The following is a 17,473-nucleotide window of genomic DNA, read 5'->3' as shown; positions in this document are numbered from 1 at the left end:
CTTATCACTTTTTGAAATCAATTGTTTTCTACAAGCTGTTACAACAAAGATATGAACACAACCCCTCCTTCCCAGTTATCAACATTCAAATATTCCTATTTCTTATAACACAAACTAACAAGTATGTGAACTAAACAGGTCATATATCATCATCCTGCGTACACAATAGTGCTTGCTGCTCAAATGTCAACCATAGTCTATGTTGAAATTATTAAGATACTAAGATAAACATTTTCCAGAAAACTTTTCATGGTAATTCTGTAAACAGGTCAAATTTGACAAACCTCGTCATCTGATACGCTGGAAGCACATTTTAACGTCCATACAACACTGCAAGATGCGATGAACGCCGATATGAAAGTCAGACATAAAGTCTGCCACCATTTCTCAACGAAAAGTAACCACGTGTCAGACAGCAAAAATACTTTCCAAAATGCTGGTCCTAACGAAACACAAATTACGCCAATAGACATAGATAAGTATGTGCAGTAGAAAAAATTATCATTCACATGTATATCTTACCAACTTCAGCAAATATCATGGTGTAAATCAGCCACAATAACAATCACGATACATTTTTCACGTTAAAATAATCGCCATTTTGGATTTAATGTTCGCAAAACAGGGGGGTGGAGAGGTTAGGAATTGAAACAAACTTTTTAGTTGTAAAATAGTCATCACAAAATAACAGAGAATATATATCACAAAATAACAGAGAATATATATCACAAGCAGACAGGGTGATCAAAAACCACAAGAAATAATGGTTCGTTTGAAGTCGAGGTACGTGTTCCTAACCCAGACCTCTGTTCTGTTTGACTTTGACTGGTTTTTCTACAGATTCCACAATCTCAGTATCTGAATAATCTGATTAATCCATTCTAAACAGGTATTTGTTAATGGAAATGCGATTTGAAGATGGAATGGTGGACGAAAGTATCAACTCCAGCGCTCTTTATAACGAAATCATGAAGTCGGTTGAAAATGCTTATGGCGATTTTGGATATGGTTGCATTAAAATGACTTTTAAAGGTATGGTTTGCCCTCAGCAGGAGTAAAGCTTTTTTTAAATGCTAATGACAATTGTCAACTGTGTTGCCTTCATGACGCATGTTATCTTTCAATTTTAGTTAAATATGTGAACCCCTACACTGGTGTTGTGTTTGTGAAGTGCAGTCGAGACTACTATCGTATGCTATGGCATGCAATAACCTTTGTAAAGAAAATAAATGGACGACAATGCAGTTTGACAACACTTCATTTAGGAGGTAGGTTCACTTAACCTAGAGTTAAAAACTAACCTACAAATAAAACTCAACCCTCTGTTGAGTTTTATTTAACCCTAGGTTAGCATTAATCGCTATTGAACAACCATTCCAGAAGACTTAAACTACTTACACTAGTAATTATTCAGGATGGAACTGTCATAGTTGGAAAAATCAAGATTTTTCATGCAAGCAATTCACTGTTTTAAACTTAGTGGATCATTGCACCTGGGCATGTTTTGTTTATTCATATATATGCTATAACGACTTGTGCGATGGTTTTGTTAGGAACAATAAAATCTTGTCAAAGATATTTGTTAAAGTACAACAAGAAACAACTGAGTCATTTGCTGGTTGAGTGCAAGACAAAAGGTATGAATTTCCATGTAGTGTCAAAGTACTATACCAATCAATAATAGAACATGCTTGTAGCATCCAAAATGTTCATGTTTTGATTTCCTTCTTAGGTGAAAGAGAGAAAATATTGAAATGCTAAGCCAGCTACCATCAACACAAACACTTGTAAATGAACAAAAGAAAAGACAAGGTGATCTTGCCATGAAGCACCTTTGACTTTCACCTTATATAAATTTCATGGCTTAATATATGACACCTCTGGTGTTAGTCTATTGAAGAAGTTTTGGTCCATTCAATGGGGATTTCATCAGGCAGTTGCATTGAGATCCTTTGGCACAAAACTCGGCCAGCAGTCAACTGCTGTTCCACAAATATATCATCAGCTTTCCAGTCTATCATCTCCTACTTCAATTTCTTTCAAATTAAGAACTTCAAGTGTTCCTCTACCTCTTGTCTGGGCTGCTAATGATTCATTAATAGTTCTGTAAAAACCAGGATCAATAAGACAAACCTAAACAATAATAATGTTAAATTTTTTTATCAGGTAATAGGTGTAATACGGGAAAAGCAAAGTCAATTTTCCATCATTCTTTATTATGGGAAAGACAAAATGAGAATGACATGAACTTTTTTGAAGTATTTGCAAACCTAAGCAGAACTAAAAAAATTACAGATTTAGCCACTGTGTAAGATTTGCTATGTGATAAACATTATGGTCTGACTTGTGCAAAAAATCCATTATTTTTACCACTTCCAGATTTCCTTCCCACTCTTCACTCTCAATGCTAGTAAAACTTGATCGGAGTTTCTCGAGAACTTGTTTTGCCTCTCTTTGTGGTAACACTAGTCTGATTCGCATTTGAGCTCGATCAATTGGCATCACTCCAGCATCTTTGATCAGACGAATCACTTCCAGTGCCTTCAGTCATGTGGGGAAATAAGACAAGATAATTCCTTTACAATCATGAGGTTGCGAGAAAGCCCAAGTGGCTGTAGCCAGCGCATAAGTTTAGTAATGCTATGTAAATCATTTAATTCTTTATAAATTTATTGTTTTACAATGAATAAACACCAAAATATTTACATAGTTTGACCAGACTTGTGGACTGAGTATGCCAGTAATGCACATACCTGTTGTTTAGTGCTTCGTGTTGTAATTACTGAATAATGTATATCCTTCATTGCTCTCTCAATTATTCCAACAGTATATGGTCTCTTAGTCTCTGGATTAACACATTTATCAGCAACTATAGTAGCAATATCTCGAAACATAGACTCCAGTTGATCGTTTCTCTCTCTTTCTGATACCTGTAGCTCACCTTTGGCCAAAATCTAAACAATGATAACATATGTGATTATTACAGCTCAAAGTAAACACTAAAAAATACATACAATTATATATTGAAAATAGAGATTTCTTTTTGTTAAACTTGTGTCAACATTTTCACCTCAAGACAAATTTGCATCTGATTGTCTGTTCCAAAAGCACGGACTAAATCCTCTCTCTTCGCAACCTGACCTTTTGAAACGTTTGTGAATATCGAGTCGGTCTGAAGAACTTCGTCCAAATCTTTTTCCCTTTAAAAAGCACAAATGTCATGTATGAGCTTCAAGATCAAGAAGACGTACTATTTGTTTCCCATTCTAAAAGCCGAATGAATGTTGACCTCAATCCCCATTTCTTTTCACTCTAATGTCGATTGAAAATCTTAAATTAAACGTCCTAGTGAAGTGTAACTTACACTTTATTGCGCCATGATACAACTTTGTTCTTGTAACAAGCGATCTCGTATCTCTTTCCTTTTCGCTTCAGTCGAACAACAGCAACATTAGTTAACTTCACTTGATTTGTTGGCGTAAATATCGACATGACAAAGTTAAATTTTTTAAAATAACGTTAGTCTGCTGGACTGCCTGGAATAGAAAATATGAAATAGGTACGCATGGCGTACACAATACACCAAACCAGCTAAAGAAATCGCAAAAATCGTCAACGTTCGACCAGAGTTTGAAATCGTTAGCAAGGAAAACTTTATGTCGAAAAATGTAGACTCGGTCAAAACAGTCATTATCACTCAGCGAAAAATAACTCAAAAAATTCTGAATGTTTGAGAGTCGATCAACAGTTCCTTAATATGTCACAGTTGAGATAACAAGCCACAGAGGCAGCGTAGAGCAGGGGGAGGGCTGGGGCCATGCCTCCCTTTTCTAAGGACGAGCAATTCATTGGTTAAAATGCAGCATGCCACATAAAGAGTTCGATCTTAAGCAATTCTGCCCCCCCTACTTTGAACAAGCTTTGCGGTCACTAATTAAAATACTGATCATCTGCAAACACCAAACATAATCAACGTCGTGATGGAAACAAATACACATAACTCCTAACACCGCCATCAGCATCTGCAAGACTAAAAAAAGTTACAATAGGGAGTGGGCATACCTAGCTTTCTCTAGTAACATATACATGCTATGAAAATTAAATAGTTAAATTATGCGTTCAGAATACATATGAAAGGCATTTTTGTACAATAAAATTATCAGATAGCAAGTTTTGATAAGCTTATGTCATAGTTAATGTATGATGTATGTCATGTGATAATGGGTCCTCAAAATGGAAGTGTTTGATCTCCATTTTCTTACGTCATGTGATGATAGAATGTCTAAAATCAGCGTCCTCGATCTTCCTATTTTTATGTCATGTGATGATGATGCATAGCACATGAACGTCTTTCATCTCCTTATTCTGATTTCATGAGAACATGTACAAAAGCTATCGATGTACTTGATCTCCTCATATATAAATCAATATCTCAATAATAAATCAATGCACCGTATCTCCATAATCATATGCAATAACATTAAGAATTCTTCGAATACGAAAATTAATTCCTCTCGTTTCCAGTAGAATGTCGGAGACTTCACACTGAATGAACATCCTAAAAGTACAAAAAAAGCATTAAAACATACAAAATAGTATGTACTTGTCAATGACAGTGTGTGATATTTTTCCCAACCGAAATGAAGCAGCACCAAAAAGACATTAGCAGAGCGTTATGGGATTAATAATCCAATCTAATGTTTTACCTTTGTGGAGTCGGTTAAGAGTTTCTGAATACGCGACATTGACTCATTATTTTCATACATCGCGGAAGGAGCCTTGAAAGAAATAAAATGATTTTAAACGCCCTTCCGAGATAATATTTATCTTACAGTTCATCGAAACACGGCTGATCTGAAATTTTCATGGATAGTACAGAAACAGGATGCTGGTTTAAGTGAAAATGAGCAAATCATGCAGCCATATTCTACATTGTTTATCTCACTCACTGTAACGACCATGTTTAAATAAGTAAAAAAAGAGATAAGTTTCATGTTTAAATTACATTTTTACGTACGGACATGGTGAAATGACAATGGATTTTCTTAAAAAGTTCATGTACATCACTTCTTATTTTTAAGGTAAATTGGTTTTTGTAATGTCTGATCAACCCTCCCATTGACCTCACATTGCACAATGGAACTATATTTAACTGATTATCAAACAAAAATTGCCGAACGTTATGAAATTTTCTATGCGTTTCGCACAAAACTTGCCAGAAGAGAGAAGAGTATGTGAATTTTCCTGCCGAATAATTATGCAATCAAACGTCACTGGGGAAGTAAATCATTAAAAACTTCAATATTTTGAAAATGAAAAGAGATGTGCATGAAAGAAAGTCTGCTGTGAATCTAAAGTTCTCCATCAAATGAAAATAATGTAAACATTACCACTTTTATATCGTTTTGATATCACTTAAAAACATACCTTCTTAGGAGTACGGAGTAGAGACAAACTTAGGCTGCCACTTTCTTCGATCTATAAGATGATAATTTTGAAAAAACAAATTTTAAGGTCTGTGATATGATCCCCATGCTGATCCATTGGTATACATGAAGCGAGTTAATTGACTAGGTCAACCAGATTTGTCCTTTTACTATGTTCAGTTTTCAACACTAAATGTTATAACTACAGAATTTTAGTAATGTCATAATTTAATTGCAAATATCACTTTTATCTCGGCATTCGGCAGTAATTTTCGAGGTTTCACACATTCGGACAAGCTCACAAATAAAATTTTAAAATTGAAATCACAGTGTAACCAAACCACAAAGAATTCTATAGTCTTTCGAATTGTGAAAATCAACTTGTGATTCACCTGCATGGTAGGATCGAATCAATCGATTTCTACCAAAATTACTTACATTTGACTTGCTCCTGTTCGAGCTCTCGTTCGCTGAAATTTTCTTCAAATTCTCGTTTTCAGCTCGTAATTTTTTTACTCGATCTTGCAAATGCTTCAGCAAATCCACACTACTTGACTTCTCTGTCACTCGAGGGTTTCTGCTTGACGTAGGAGACTGGGTACGAGACGACACTCCGAGTGATGTGGAAGAAAGACTGGACATACTATCATGTGGACTACTTGACGTCTACGGCAATGAATGAAATTTAAAGGTAGAAAAAATCATCACAGCGCTAACTTACGTAATCCAAAAAATCTAAATGATAAATGAGATGATCTCATACACAATTGTTGTTCTTCTCTAAACTTATTTATAAGGCCATAAGAATCGGGGGTCCCATAAACTTCGATTCCTCAAACAGCAAGTACTTTAAACGGAAGAGTTATGCTTCATGGAGCCCCCACCCTCCCCTCCCCATGCAATATTGGTCTATTTCTGACGGCGTTGTTATACCACACAATATTTCTGAGTAAGAGTACACTTTTTTGCAAGAAGCAAGTGATCTATGATTGCACATATACATACAGGCTTCAAAAGGAAAAAAGATAAACGAAAAAAATCTGGCTGTCTCAAAAAAAGTATGAGTTGTTTGGAAATCGATGGAAACTCACTTTTGCTGTGACCAGCTTTTGAAACTCTTGTTCAAGTTTAGCGACCGTCTTTCTGTAAGACTACAGTGAAAAATACAGAAGAAAGAAGTTATGTAGAATGAAAGAACGTAACGCGAGAAAATAAATTGATTTCGTCAATGACTCCGTACGAGTTGATCTTTTTTCCTCTCGTCTTTGAGTTTTTGAATTTCAGCCGAGAATTTTCTACGAAATACAAAAAAACAAACGCCTTTGATTTGATGGTTAAACCAAATACAAAACAAGTCAAACGTACACACCTTTTCAACTGCAAAATTTCATCTTCCTATAACGTGTGGTTAGAGAGATTTGAAGGCAAACAATATAAAATATTTTAAGCAAAGAAAATTACGAATGAATAAAACATAAATTTTCAATGCGAACTCACTTTTTCAACTACACGCTTCCGGAGTTTGCCTAACTCTTCCTCAGCAGCTGCGCTTGTTTCCTGTAAGAAGACAAAAAACTGATATGGCTAACCCTTCCTAAAATCACGGCCATACTCCCTTAAAAAGATATCTTCAATACATCCCTCTTAATGAAGAGACAGGCTTTATTGATTATGTTGTATATTACCACAAGCTGTGTTCTCAATCCAAACTTGTCAGAGTATGGCTCGCGTTTCTGTAACAATTCTTTCCTCAATTCAACGTCTTCCTAAACGTATATTACGTAATAACTATAAAAAACTGCATTTTAAACAATGGAAACAGGTCCATCATGACTTTACCTCTTTCACTTTACTTAAGCTCTCCTTCGTTATTCTGTGGTTTTCTTTCTCGACCGCTAATTCTTCTTGCAGTCTCTTCAAAATCTTTTCATGTTTTTCTTTTTCTTCGTCAACTGTTTTCCTTAGACGTTGTCGTTCTTCGTTCAAAGAATGCCTTTCGTTTTCCACTGCATTTCGAACCTACAACACAACATAAAATAAAAAAACACCAATAAAACGCAAAATATTGCAGCTTCATCGAATTTATCTTGGAAATAGTGACGGTTTCAAAAGTTCTATAGAATACACGACGTCAGTCATTCCACGTGTGCAAATCCAGTACAAACTCTGCAGATGGGTTGAAGAAGTCGTGACTTGTATGAAAACAAACTAACTTGTATGAAAACAAAACTTTAGGCTCTGTGCAAGAAAAGAGCAAACTTCGATTGTAAATCTGCCAAATGCACTAACATTGAGTACAGTTAACATTGCGTAGAGTTTAGGATGAGTCAAATAAAGTAATCTTTCACTTCAGTAAATACTGCTCTTATGACAACTTCCATGTGTCGGAGTCCGACGTATCTTACATGTTCTCGCCTCAGTCCTTAATCTCTCCCCGAGTGCTCGTGTTTCATCTTCTTGTTGTCGAACAAGACCCCGAACCATTTTTATTTCATCATTTTTGCTCTATTCATAATAAAAAACCATGTTCAACATTGTCAGCTAAAGTTGACAACAAATGAAGACAGTCTATAATACCTCTATTATATTTTGCAGTTCATCCGCCTGTGATTTGCAGCGTTCTTCCAATCTACGTAAGTCACGATCGCGCTCATCAAGTAACTACGTATAAAATAAATGAATCGACGATTGAAAACAGTTTGATTACACGAGAGAAAAAATAATCCTGTACTACGAGACGTTATTCAGGTCATATGTAATGAAACTTCTATAATTCCATCATCCACGAAATCAAGACATTCATTTCATAACCCTAGCCAAGCTTAATCCGTTGATTTTAATCCAACTCTTTTGGGCAAGGGGCTTATCCATTTCTGTAAGAGTCTAACTAAACCCTAACAAGCTACTCCAATATAGAGCCTATCGACACAGACATATAATTAGAGTTGACTTCCACTTCAATTTCAGTCCTGAGCAATCATATTTCAGTTTGTGTTGTTTGTCACAGTGACTACAGTAATTACATTCGTCTAACCCAATTCCATCATGAAGGATTTGACGAGGAAGATGATGGTTGAAATTAATACTTTGACCATTTTCTTACGTTTTCTTGTCGACTTTGCTGATCAAGTAATTTCTTCTCGCGTTCTCTCCAAGATCTTTCCTAAAGCAACAATAAGTAATTTACGTAACAATTTAGAGCGGTATAACTTTTGACACTTCAAGGTACGAATTTTATTTCTGCTAAATTACGCATATTTTTCAAACCTGTTCATCCAGTTTAATTTCATAATGTTGTCGCTCGCTTTCCAGCTGTGACCTGTGATGTTTCTCTTTGTCGACATTCTTCTGTTTTTCCTCGCGAATTTGTTTTCTATATTCATCCAACTCTTTGTTTTTATCAAAAACAAATTTTTCCAACTGTCTCTTTTTCAATTCGATACTCTACGAAGAGAAAACAGGAGCGTTTAAGTGCAAACCCTAAACAGATGAACACAAGCAAATGTTTGAAAGTCTTTGAAACTTTGATATACTTATAAACCACTATAAGTGAATATTACAAAACATCTACGTTATAGACTTCAAAAGCCTTGAAAGAGAGCGTTGTATCGTATTTAGAATCGCATTATCCTTGTGTTCTATACCGTGACGCTGGTTAAAAATGACAAGTGTACTCATTGTAAAATCTTCAAGACACTATTTTCATATGGAAGAAAGTACACTTGTTAATAGGAGTTAAGGCGCTTGGTTTTCTTTTTTCATATGAAACTGATCTTTATACGTACAAATGAATGCGGATGGTGATTCAAACGGGATTTGACGACCTACCTCGTTCTCCTGCTTCCAGTTAGTCTTTTCTCTGGTAACGTTTTCTTGAAATCTTTCGATTTCAAATTTATGTTCCTACAAATGATGACTGCTATAAATCACAACGAATAATTAACTATATGATGAAATTTCAAGAAATTGCATCATTATGTGGAGCAGAGACGAAGCCAACTTGAACTTTACTCCTAATGCGCAAATTTTTCAAGTAAAATCATAATTCATTTCTTTGTCAATTTCATTCCGTTCATGCACTGTTCATGAGGACAAACACTTTGTAAAGGTGATAGTCCTCCTTAGCAAATTCCAAAAGCCTCCAATTTCCTTTAAAAGCATAGCTACCTCTCGTAAGCGCTGTAGCGCTCTGTCGTTCTCGTGTTCTTGATTTTTCAATGCACCGTCTAAGAGTGGTGTTTTCTCACAAAGATCGCCCTCAATTATCTTTCTCGTAGTCTTTTCTTGCTGTAAGGCCGTTTCGATGATTTCCAACTTCCGCCTAAGTCGTTCTTGATCGTTAAGAGCTTGAAGTATCTCGTCTTTACTTCGACCAAACAAAATGACCTCGTTGTTCTTAGCCTGAAATCAAAGAACAGATCAACAAGACTAAACAGTCAGCATGATACGAGGGAAACAAAATACTCGTTTGTATTGTGATCAACCTCTTTTCGCTTCGTTTTATTGATTGTTTCTTCCGGAGTTGAATATTCGTCTGGCAAATGTGTTTTTTTCCAGTTAAGCTCTACCAATTCATTTCTATTTTACAAAAAAGAGAAATATAAAAATTTAGTAGCCATTTCTCATTCATCACTATCAACATTCACACGTGTCATCTTAGTTTGTATCTTATAGATAATGTAAAGACTTCTCTCGCACTCGGTTGTTCATTCATTGCTACATACACAATGACACACGTTATCTTAGTTCACATTTTAGCACATGTAAATATTGTGTAAACATGTTGTTTATTCACCATTACCTATATATTGACGCAGGTAATCGTAATAAAGTAAATGGTTTGAACCCGGGCGTATCGTTACATGTTTGTAAATGTAGATCGTCCAGGTTGGTATAGTCCTGAGGACTGTTTTTGTTGTTGTTGACTGACGTTTCGACAACCTTAGCGGTAATCATCTTCAGAGTCAAAACATTTACAAACAGGTAACGATACTCTATTTTGACTCTGAAGATGACTACTGCTAAGGTTGTCGAAACTTCAGTCAACAACAACAAAAACAGTCCTTCTCACGACTATACCAACCTGGATGATCTACATTTACAAACAGGTAAACGTATGTTATAAATTTTACATAGTAACAACACTGTTTTCGTCCAAAGTTGTTCATTTATCACAACTAATAATGACACACGTTGTCTTACTTTACATTTTAGCACATGTTCATGAAGACAGTTCTCGTTCTTTTTTGTTCATTCACCTCTACCTAAACGCTATTTTAGTGTATATATTTTACGTAAGGTGATGAAAACTCTCCTTCTCTGTTAATGATTCGACACTACTTTAATTCTAGAATTTCTTCCAAAAGTTCTTCTTTCCATTCATCACTAACTGAGCCAACTCTGGTGTACTAGTTCATTTCTACGGAGTGAAACGGTTCTACAATCTTTCTACGTCACCCCACTCACGTATATATATCATCAACATACGTACCGGTCTGGCGTAGGTTCCCAGCGGTATTGCTCATCCAAACTTTTTGAAAAAATAATGTTCTCTTTACTTCGAGAGATGGAGTCTTGAGTTCTTTGCAGTTCTTGTTTGGCAATCTGCGGGGGGGAAGCAAATATAGCAAATGATGACTTGATGAGTAATCGAAGAAAAAGCAGAAGATCAATTCGGATCTTCAACCTCTTTGTCCGAGAGCAGCGTCTGTGCTTCTAACTTTGAATGCTTCAAGTCATCTTGGTATTCAACATCAGTTTGTCTGAAGAATGAACACATGCTGTAGGCTGGATCTTTCTAATAAACTGATTGTTATAAAGAGAATTGTTTGAACACGGGAGTATTGTTACATGTTTGTAGATGTACATTGTTCAGGTTAGGCGAGTCTTGAGAAGAACTGTTGGTGTTGATTTTGACTGACTTTTCGACAAGCTTTGCGGTAGCCATCTTGAGGGAATGACTCAGAAGATGACTACCGCCAAGATTGTCGAAACTGCAGTCAACATAAACACTTCTCAAGACTCTACTCACCTGGACGATCTACATCTACAAACATGTAACTGCATGATATTGCACCCATCAACACAAATACTGAAACGCTTTCCTCAAATACGTAAAGATTTTTTAATAAATAATGATTTCGCTAAACAACGCCATAAAAAACGAGATATCACGATTCTTTGCCGATGATTATAATAAACTTATACAGAACTATTTACATCATAAATAAATAAAGAAATAACACAATTTTTTACAATTTAGAAAGAATACCAAATGTTATTATTACGTAAAAAACATACGTTGAAGACCACATTGTTAGGTGTTTTTTCATCGTCGAATGTGTAATAAATACTTAAGACAGAGTCTGACCGAGCAAAACTCAATGCCTGAAATATAATTGCACGAGATATCAATGTCCTAGATATCAATGCCCGAGATATCATTGAACGAATTATCAATGTTCAAGGTATCAAAGCCCGAGATATCAATGTCCAAGGTATTAATGCCCGATGTATCAATGTGAAAAACATCAATGTCAAAGGTATCAATGTCGGAGGTATCAATGTCCAATGCATCAATGCCAGAGTGCATGATAACAAGCGGCAATATCCACGTAGATGCTACTCGTTGAAAAATACACGCGATTTCTTTAATCGACTTCAGGTAACGTTTGCAAAAATTAACTAAGAGTAAAAAGTTGTCGTTGTCCATATTTCTCCTCATTCAACCCAGCGATAACAGCCACAGATAGCGCAACACACAAGCCTTTTTCTTTGTTTTTCTACCAGTGTTTCTTGCGTGTTCTCATTACTCACCTGAAATCCTTTAGTTGGCCCGGAATGACTCGCGTGATCTTGAAACCGTCTGAAATCAAGAAGATGATTCTTCGACGGACAATGCGTTGTAGAAAACAGGAATTTCTTTCCAGGATTACTTGAGAATATATCTGTACGGACGAGATTGTTGTTGGCAAAGATCTCAAGAGAAGATAAAAATCTTTCTGGTATCAGACCAGAAAATGACCGTAAATCACAAAATATTTCGAGATCTACTTCAGCATCAACCATATCTAATGTATGGGGACAAGAACAATGTACGTTTGAGAAAATATCCAATGATGTTGATGGGCATCTTTTCTTTAATTTACTCGGGTTTTTGTTTAGATTGTCGATGCGATTATCGGAAAGGGAAAGAGTACCGGTAGGCTCTGAATGGTTGTCGGGGATGTTAATAGCCAAGCTCTCGCTTGCATTAATATTTGCAACAAACGATTGATGCACCAGTGTTTTGCTTTCTGGTTTGACAGCAAAAAATCGACCAGGTATGGGATGACGAATGGCCATGACATATAAAGGTCGACGATTGATTGAAGATAATCTGTACAATAATTACGCTTCGTCACCATCAAAATAGTTCCGTCTTTCAGTGCTTAATTCGTCTCTAGGAATCAGCAGGAAAACAGGAAAAACGTCGCTTTATTCGATGTCGAGAACCGGTTCATATAAAATGAACATTCCCAAAATTCCTTAAACTGGAAATCCTCGAAGCAATTTTAAATCTCACATCTAAAAGTCTGACGAACAAACAAAACACGAATCGGTTTTGTAAGCAAATATCAGAGCTGCTCACAGTGTGAAATTACATTCACAGTGTGAATTCCTATCAAATGTAGGAAATGATTACCGATAAACTATAGTAGGCATAGTACTAAATGAGCGATAGAAATGTTCTATAAAACGATGACTTCTCCACTGATGTTAGATCTAATCCATTGGGCAGAAGTCTTCAATATGGCGGTCGTCACGCACACAAAGAAATTCCGTTCACAACAAAAGCCTAGCGTGATATTCGGTGTCATATGACTTGGCGCTGTTAGCGGTGAATTTCATTACATTTGACTAACGCATTTGACGCACCATTCGTATGGATGTGGTATGGGGGATGAAGAAAATAAGCAACTAACGCCTTTTAGTCTCTTTTTCTTCGAAAAATATAGAGTAAAAAAAAATCGTGAAATTAATGAAGAAAAAAATTACGGGACCGTGAAATGGTTCTACTTCAAAGCCATCACCAAATAATCAGATTGAGATGTTTTGGCAAACATTTTATACAAGATGGCACGATGAAAAACGCATGTTGTGTTCAACGGTTGAAATATGAGTTAACCGCCGTCCGTTTTTCCATCCGTTATCCGCGTTTTTTTACCAAAACGATAGGCCTCTCAGCAGAAACCCAATACTGACCCTTTAAAGATATTGGACCTGTGTTTTTTACACATTCACGTGCTTTCAATTTTTATTTGACATTTTAATTTCGAATGGATTGTTATCAAATCGATCGATGTATTTATTTATGTAATATCTACTAAAATATTTGAACGGACTAAAATGATCCATCACTTACTTCTTGGGTGAGGATGATCTGGGAAGTATTAAGATTTCGCTTTGGATTGACGAGTCTGCGTACTGACGTTTTTTCAAGGTTGCGTTGTCCAAGAAAGATTTACTTCTTGAAATTGTGTCGCTGCTTCGAGAGCTGGAAAATGGTTCATATTTGTGACATGAGTTTCTTTGTTTAATATTTATAAATTAAGAAGTTCATAATTGTGACATAATTATTTTAATTGTTTTATTTATAAATAAAGAAGTTTGTAGGGGTGATATGAGTTGTTTTTTTTTAATTAACATGTTTATAACTGTGACATAATTTATTTTATTTATAAATTAAGACGTTTATTTTTGTGATGTTAATAGAAGTGTTAAAATAATGTATGCATACTCTGTTTCTGATTTACTACTTCAAACAGCATAAAGCCACAAACGTTATCTCGACCGTTCTATTCCTCTGTTGTTCACTAATCCCTAGACCTACACTGACACACCTCAGTTTGTGTTAAAGATACTACAATGACTGTTCATCTGTTCTTCTGTCACCTCTACCTACATGCATTGAAACACCTCAATTTGTATTACAGAAAGTGCTATGACTGTTCTCTTCCTCTGTTCTTCAATCATTCCCTACATGCATTGAAACACGTCAGTTCGTATTATAGAAAGTGCTATGACTGTTCTCTTCCTCTGTTCTTCAATCACTCCCTACATGCATTGAAACACGTCAGTTCGTATTATAGAAAGTGCTATGACTGTTCTCTTCCTCTGTTCTTCAATCACTCCCTACATGCATTGAAACACGTCTGTTCGCATATCATACAAAGTGCAATGACTGTTCTCTTCATTTGTTGTCTAATCTCAACAACCTACACAGACACGTGTTATAAATAAATCTTAGTTTATATTATAGTTGTTTAGAAACACTGCTCTCTTCTTCTGTTCAAGTTAGTTTCATTTACGACAGATGTTACCTGTGAGAATTTAATGAGGAGTTGTGATCACTTTGGCCAAGGATTTTGGATAATAAATCTGCTCCCTCTTTCACTTTATCATCGTAAAGCTCTGAAAGGAAATAAAATAATCACATTTTTTGAAAACACATCCAATCGAAAATCAACGTAATGTTTGAATTGAAAGCTAAAGGCATAAAAAACGCTTCATAACAATCGCTCAATATTTGCCAATTTACGCGTTTCGATCGATGGAAGAATTCTTAATCACTAATCAGTAATTCTTTCTTGCGATACAACTCAAATCCTTCAACTAAAAAAACTCAACTGGCAGTAATTTCTTGATTGCAAATCACTGAAAACAATTCCACAAAAACAAGAAGCATTGCAAAAAATAATAATGAAAAAATACAATTACCGTTTGTGTAAGGATCGTGTTTTACTCCCAACAACAATAACTCATTATTCTTCGCCTTTTTTCCAAACGAATTCCTCTTTAAGCTTTCGAAATTTTTAGAGCGTCTCTTCTGTGCAATATCATAATCGACGAAATTTTCATCAAGTAAAGACGCAATGTCTACTGCAGACGTGCTCTTGGTCAACGAGTTCAAATCTTCACCCAGTTCATTTTTTTTCATGGAGTTATTCATGGTTAAATCGCGCTTCTTAAGTATGTTGGTATGACTATCGTCGTCATTTCTATTTTTGCTTCTTTCGTGGCCATCTTTATGGGAATGGTTTTCACTAAAATCCTGGCCTGTTCCATCGTTATCTCTACACCTAAACTCATAGTAATGTTTTCCGAAGTGAGGATCAATGTCTCCAAGACAGCCATTTGTACAATCTTGCATATTACTGCTCCTAAACTTTCTTTGACCAATATGCTCCTCATGTTGGGGTAGTGGGCATCCATCCTTGCCATTAATAGCATCATATCCATAAGTGTTTCTAGTATGACCATGTCCAAACCTGTCAGTACTTTGGAAATCTCTATTTTTAATTTCAACCAAGTGAGTATATGGATTATCACCATGGATCCCATCATGTACGTCATGATGACTTTGGGCTGATGTGTCATGGTTGAACATGTGTTTGAGATGGGTTTCACTCGCACCAATATTTTGGTGGAACCTGCTTTGTGCTGAACTTTCTGATTTTGACATAATATTATCAGAATTTATGTTTACATTGCTTCGTTTATTTGAGTGAGTCAAATATTGTTGAGATTTTTCAGTATCAAATTTATGATGATTGTTGGGGCTTTTAATTACAGATTCCCGTCCGTTCATTATCAAATTGGTGTTTGACATATAACTTTTATCCATTTGCTCAATTTTCTTATTAACTGATGGGAAATGTAAACCGTAGTTGTCAACACCATCCAAATGCTTTAAATGTTCATCAGAGTAATTGATCATACTTTTCTCAAGCCCATACCCATTATTCTTCCAAACTTCAGCACCAGTAACCTTTTCATCAGATTTCAAATATTCTGATGTGCCATCATAACCATAAGTACTCACAACTGTCCCTTCTTTTGAAGAGGAACCATATTTGAGGCTTTGGTTGGTCCCAGTCTCTGCACCTACTATTGACTTGTTGACAAAGAGTGGTTGATCATCATCAAATTCATGAAAAGATGCATTAAGTAGAGCATCAGTATTGTCACTGCCAAAACTCTCAGATCGTTGGCGATGGTGGTCCATGTAGTCAACATTGGTTATGCTTGTATTGGAAATATTTGAAATGTTGTCAATATCATACAATATTTCGGAATTGAAGTCATTTCCAGCTATAGGAAAAATGAAAACATCAACGTTGACAACAATTAGTACTGTCAATGAACATCTCCCACAAAGTAAATAATTGAGAAGTGTTGTTCAACTCTTAAAAAGAATATGTTTATTATCTAACCATAGTAAAAATCCCAGCAAATATATCATAAAGGCACCTTCAAATATAAGGTAAATTATGCCAGAAAAAGAAAACATTTCTTATTCAATCAAGCATTCAACTGCACAGATTAGCTCGTGGGAATATTGAAGCCAAAATTCCCACCAAATCCTTCTTCCGAGTTCTTGAATGTTGCAATTTTGACGTACTTGCAACAAACTGTGGAAAAATGCAAGGCTCCCTTCGAATTCACAAACTCGATGTACTTTTTCAGTAAATATTAACATCACTTCTTGTTTTGGAAACAACAAAATGATACCAATACCCATAGTACACCCAGTATCTGCAAACGGGACAACTTTACTAATGCATTACGTATGTATGTCAACGAAAGTTTCTTCCAACAGAAAGTTTTTTCTCCTAACATTTTCAACAATAATACATAAACTAAGTTACATTTAACAAATTTTACATACCTTTAGATGACAGCATTGTCCTGTTGGATTAGAAATACGATACAATACTTCAATCACAACAGTTGGATACCCATTTGTTTACGGTCCAAGTCAAGAAATACCAACTTTAGGTATATTCTAAACTTATTTTCATTGCTTCAAACGATTAATCCACGGCTAGTTTTTCCCCACATAAAACGTCATGACATCTATCTTGGAAAATGTGATCATGTCGAGCGAACATAGGAGTGTTTCTTTGAAAAATAGGAAGACATCAATCGTATCTAAGAGCTTTCAACAACACAGATCACACGTTCGGAGTTGGCGCGCAAACGATCGTCAAGGGTGCTTCCACTTC

The 17,473-nt window shown here is 35.6% G+C and overlaps 3 protein-coding genes across 4 annotated transcripts; 1 reads left to right on the top strand and 2 right to left on the bottom strand.

Annotated features, from left to right (window-relative positions):
- The first annotated feature begins 317 nt into the window (after window positions 1–317).
- LOC124434380 (ribonuclease P/MRP protein subunit POP5-like) lies at window positions 318–2,312 on the top strand. Of its 2 annotated transcripts, XM_046984270.1 has the most exons (6): window positions 318–479; window positions 736–783; window positions 890–1,032; window positions 1,131–1,268; window positions 1,554–1,637; window positions 1,733–2,312. In XM_046984270.1, the coding sequence occupies exons 1-6, from the start codon at window positions 343–345 to the stop codon at window positions 1,759–1,761; spliced, it is 579 nt and encodes a 192-aa protein (XP_046840226.1). In that variant the 5' UTR covers window positions 318–342; the 3' UTR covers window positions 1,762–2,312. The 2 variants fall into 2 exon arrangements, with proteins under 2 accessions (XP_046840226.1, XP_046840225.1); XM_046984269.1 differs by having other exon boundaries at window positions 1,554–2,312.
- On the bottom strand, window positions 1,477–3,807 carry LOC124434379 (ribosome maturation protein SBDS-like). The gene is made up of 5 exons (XM_046984268.1): window positions 3,365–3,807; window positions 3,071–3,200; window positions 2,754–2,954; window positions 2,371–2,541; window positions 1,477–2,133 (listed from the first exon to the last, which is right to left on the bottom strand). The coding sequence occupies exons 1-5, from the start codon at window positions 3,490–3,492 to the stop codon at window positions 2,002–2,004; spliced, it is 762 nt and encodes a 253-aa protein (XP_046840224.1). The 5' UTR covers window positions 3,493–3,807; the 3' UTR covers window positions 1,477–2,001.
- A 3,557-nt stretch (window positions 3,808–7,364) lies between these two features.
- LOC124434973 (centromere-associated protein E-like) lies at window positions 7,365–17,466 on the bottom strand. The gene is made up of 14 exons (XM_046984935.1): window positions 17,137–17,466; window positions 15,186–16,559; window positions 14,789–14,879; window positions 13,831–13,962; window positions 11,113–11,188; window positions 10,918–11,030; window positions 9,911–10,004; window positions 9,594–9,827; window positions 9,255–9,329; window positions 8,694–8,870; window positions 8,530–8,589; window positions 8,004–8,087; window positions 7,832–7,931; window positions 7,365–7,445 (listed from the first exon to the last, which is right to left on the bottom strand). The coding sequence occupies exons 1-14, from the start codon at window positions 17,150–17,152 to the stop codon at window positions 7,375–7,377; spliced, it is 2,697 nt and encodes an 898-aa protein (XP_046840891.1). The 5' UTR covers window positions 17,153–17,466; the 3' UTR covers window positions 7,365–7,374.
- Window positions 17,467–17,473: the final 7 nt, after the last annotated feature.

Source organism: Xenia sp. Carnegie-2017, unplaced genomic scaffold, assembly GCF_021976095.1.
Source record: "Xenia sp. Carnegie-2017 unplaced genomic scaffold, XeniaSp_v1 HiC_scaffold_14, whole genome shotgun sequence".
NCBI lineage: Eukaryota > Metazoa > Cnidaria > Anthozoa > Malacalcyonacea > Xeniidae > Xenia > Xenia sp. Carnegie-2017.
The sequence above is the reverse complement of the archived record's forward strand: the minus strand, read 5'-3'. Positions and strand labels throughout refer to the sequence as shown.

Bases quoted from the DNA above. Each gene is read 5' to 3' on its own strand.
- LOC124434380 (XM_046984269.1), top strand. From the start codon at position 343: ATGAACGCCGATATGAAAGTCAGACATAAAGTCTGCCACCATTTCTCA. The intron at 480-735 runs GTATGTGCAGTA...TATCACAAGCAG, and splicing joins ACGCCAATAGACATAGATAA to ACAGGGTGATCAAAAACCAC. The intron at 1,033-1,130 runs GTATGGTTTGCC...TTTCAATTTTAG, and splicing joins CATTAAAATGACTTTTAAAG to TTAAATATGTGAACCCCTAC.
- LOC124434379 (XM_046984268.1), bottom strand. From the start codon at position 3,492: ATGTCGATATTTACGCCAACAAATCAAGTGAAGTTAACTAATGTTGCT. The intron at 2,542-2,753 runs GTATGTGCATTA...ACATGACTGAAG, and splicing joins CACGAAGCACTAAACAACAG to GCACTGGAAGTGATTCGTCT. The intron at 2,134-2,370 runs GTAAAAATAATG...ATTATTGTTTAG, and splicing joins GGGAAGGAAATCTGGAAGTG to GTTTGTCTTATTGATCCTGG.
- LOC124434973 (XM_046984935.1), bottom strand. The intron at 13,963-14,788 runs GTAACATCTGTC...ACCATTTTCCAG, and splicing joins TCCTCATTAAATTCTCACAG to CTCTCGAAGCAGCGACACAA. The intron at 11,189-13,830 runs GTAAGTGATGGA...TTCATTCTTCAG, and splicing joins AGATCATCCTCACCCAAGAA to ACAAACTGATGTTGAATACC.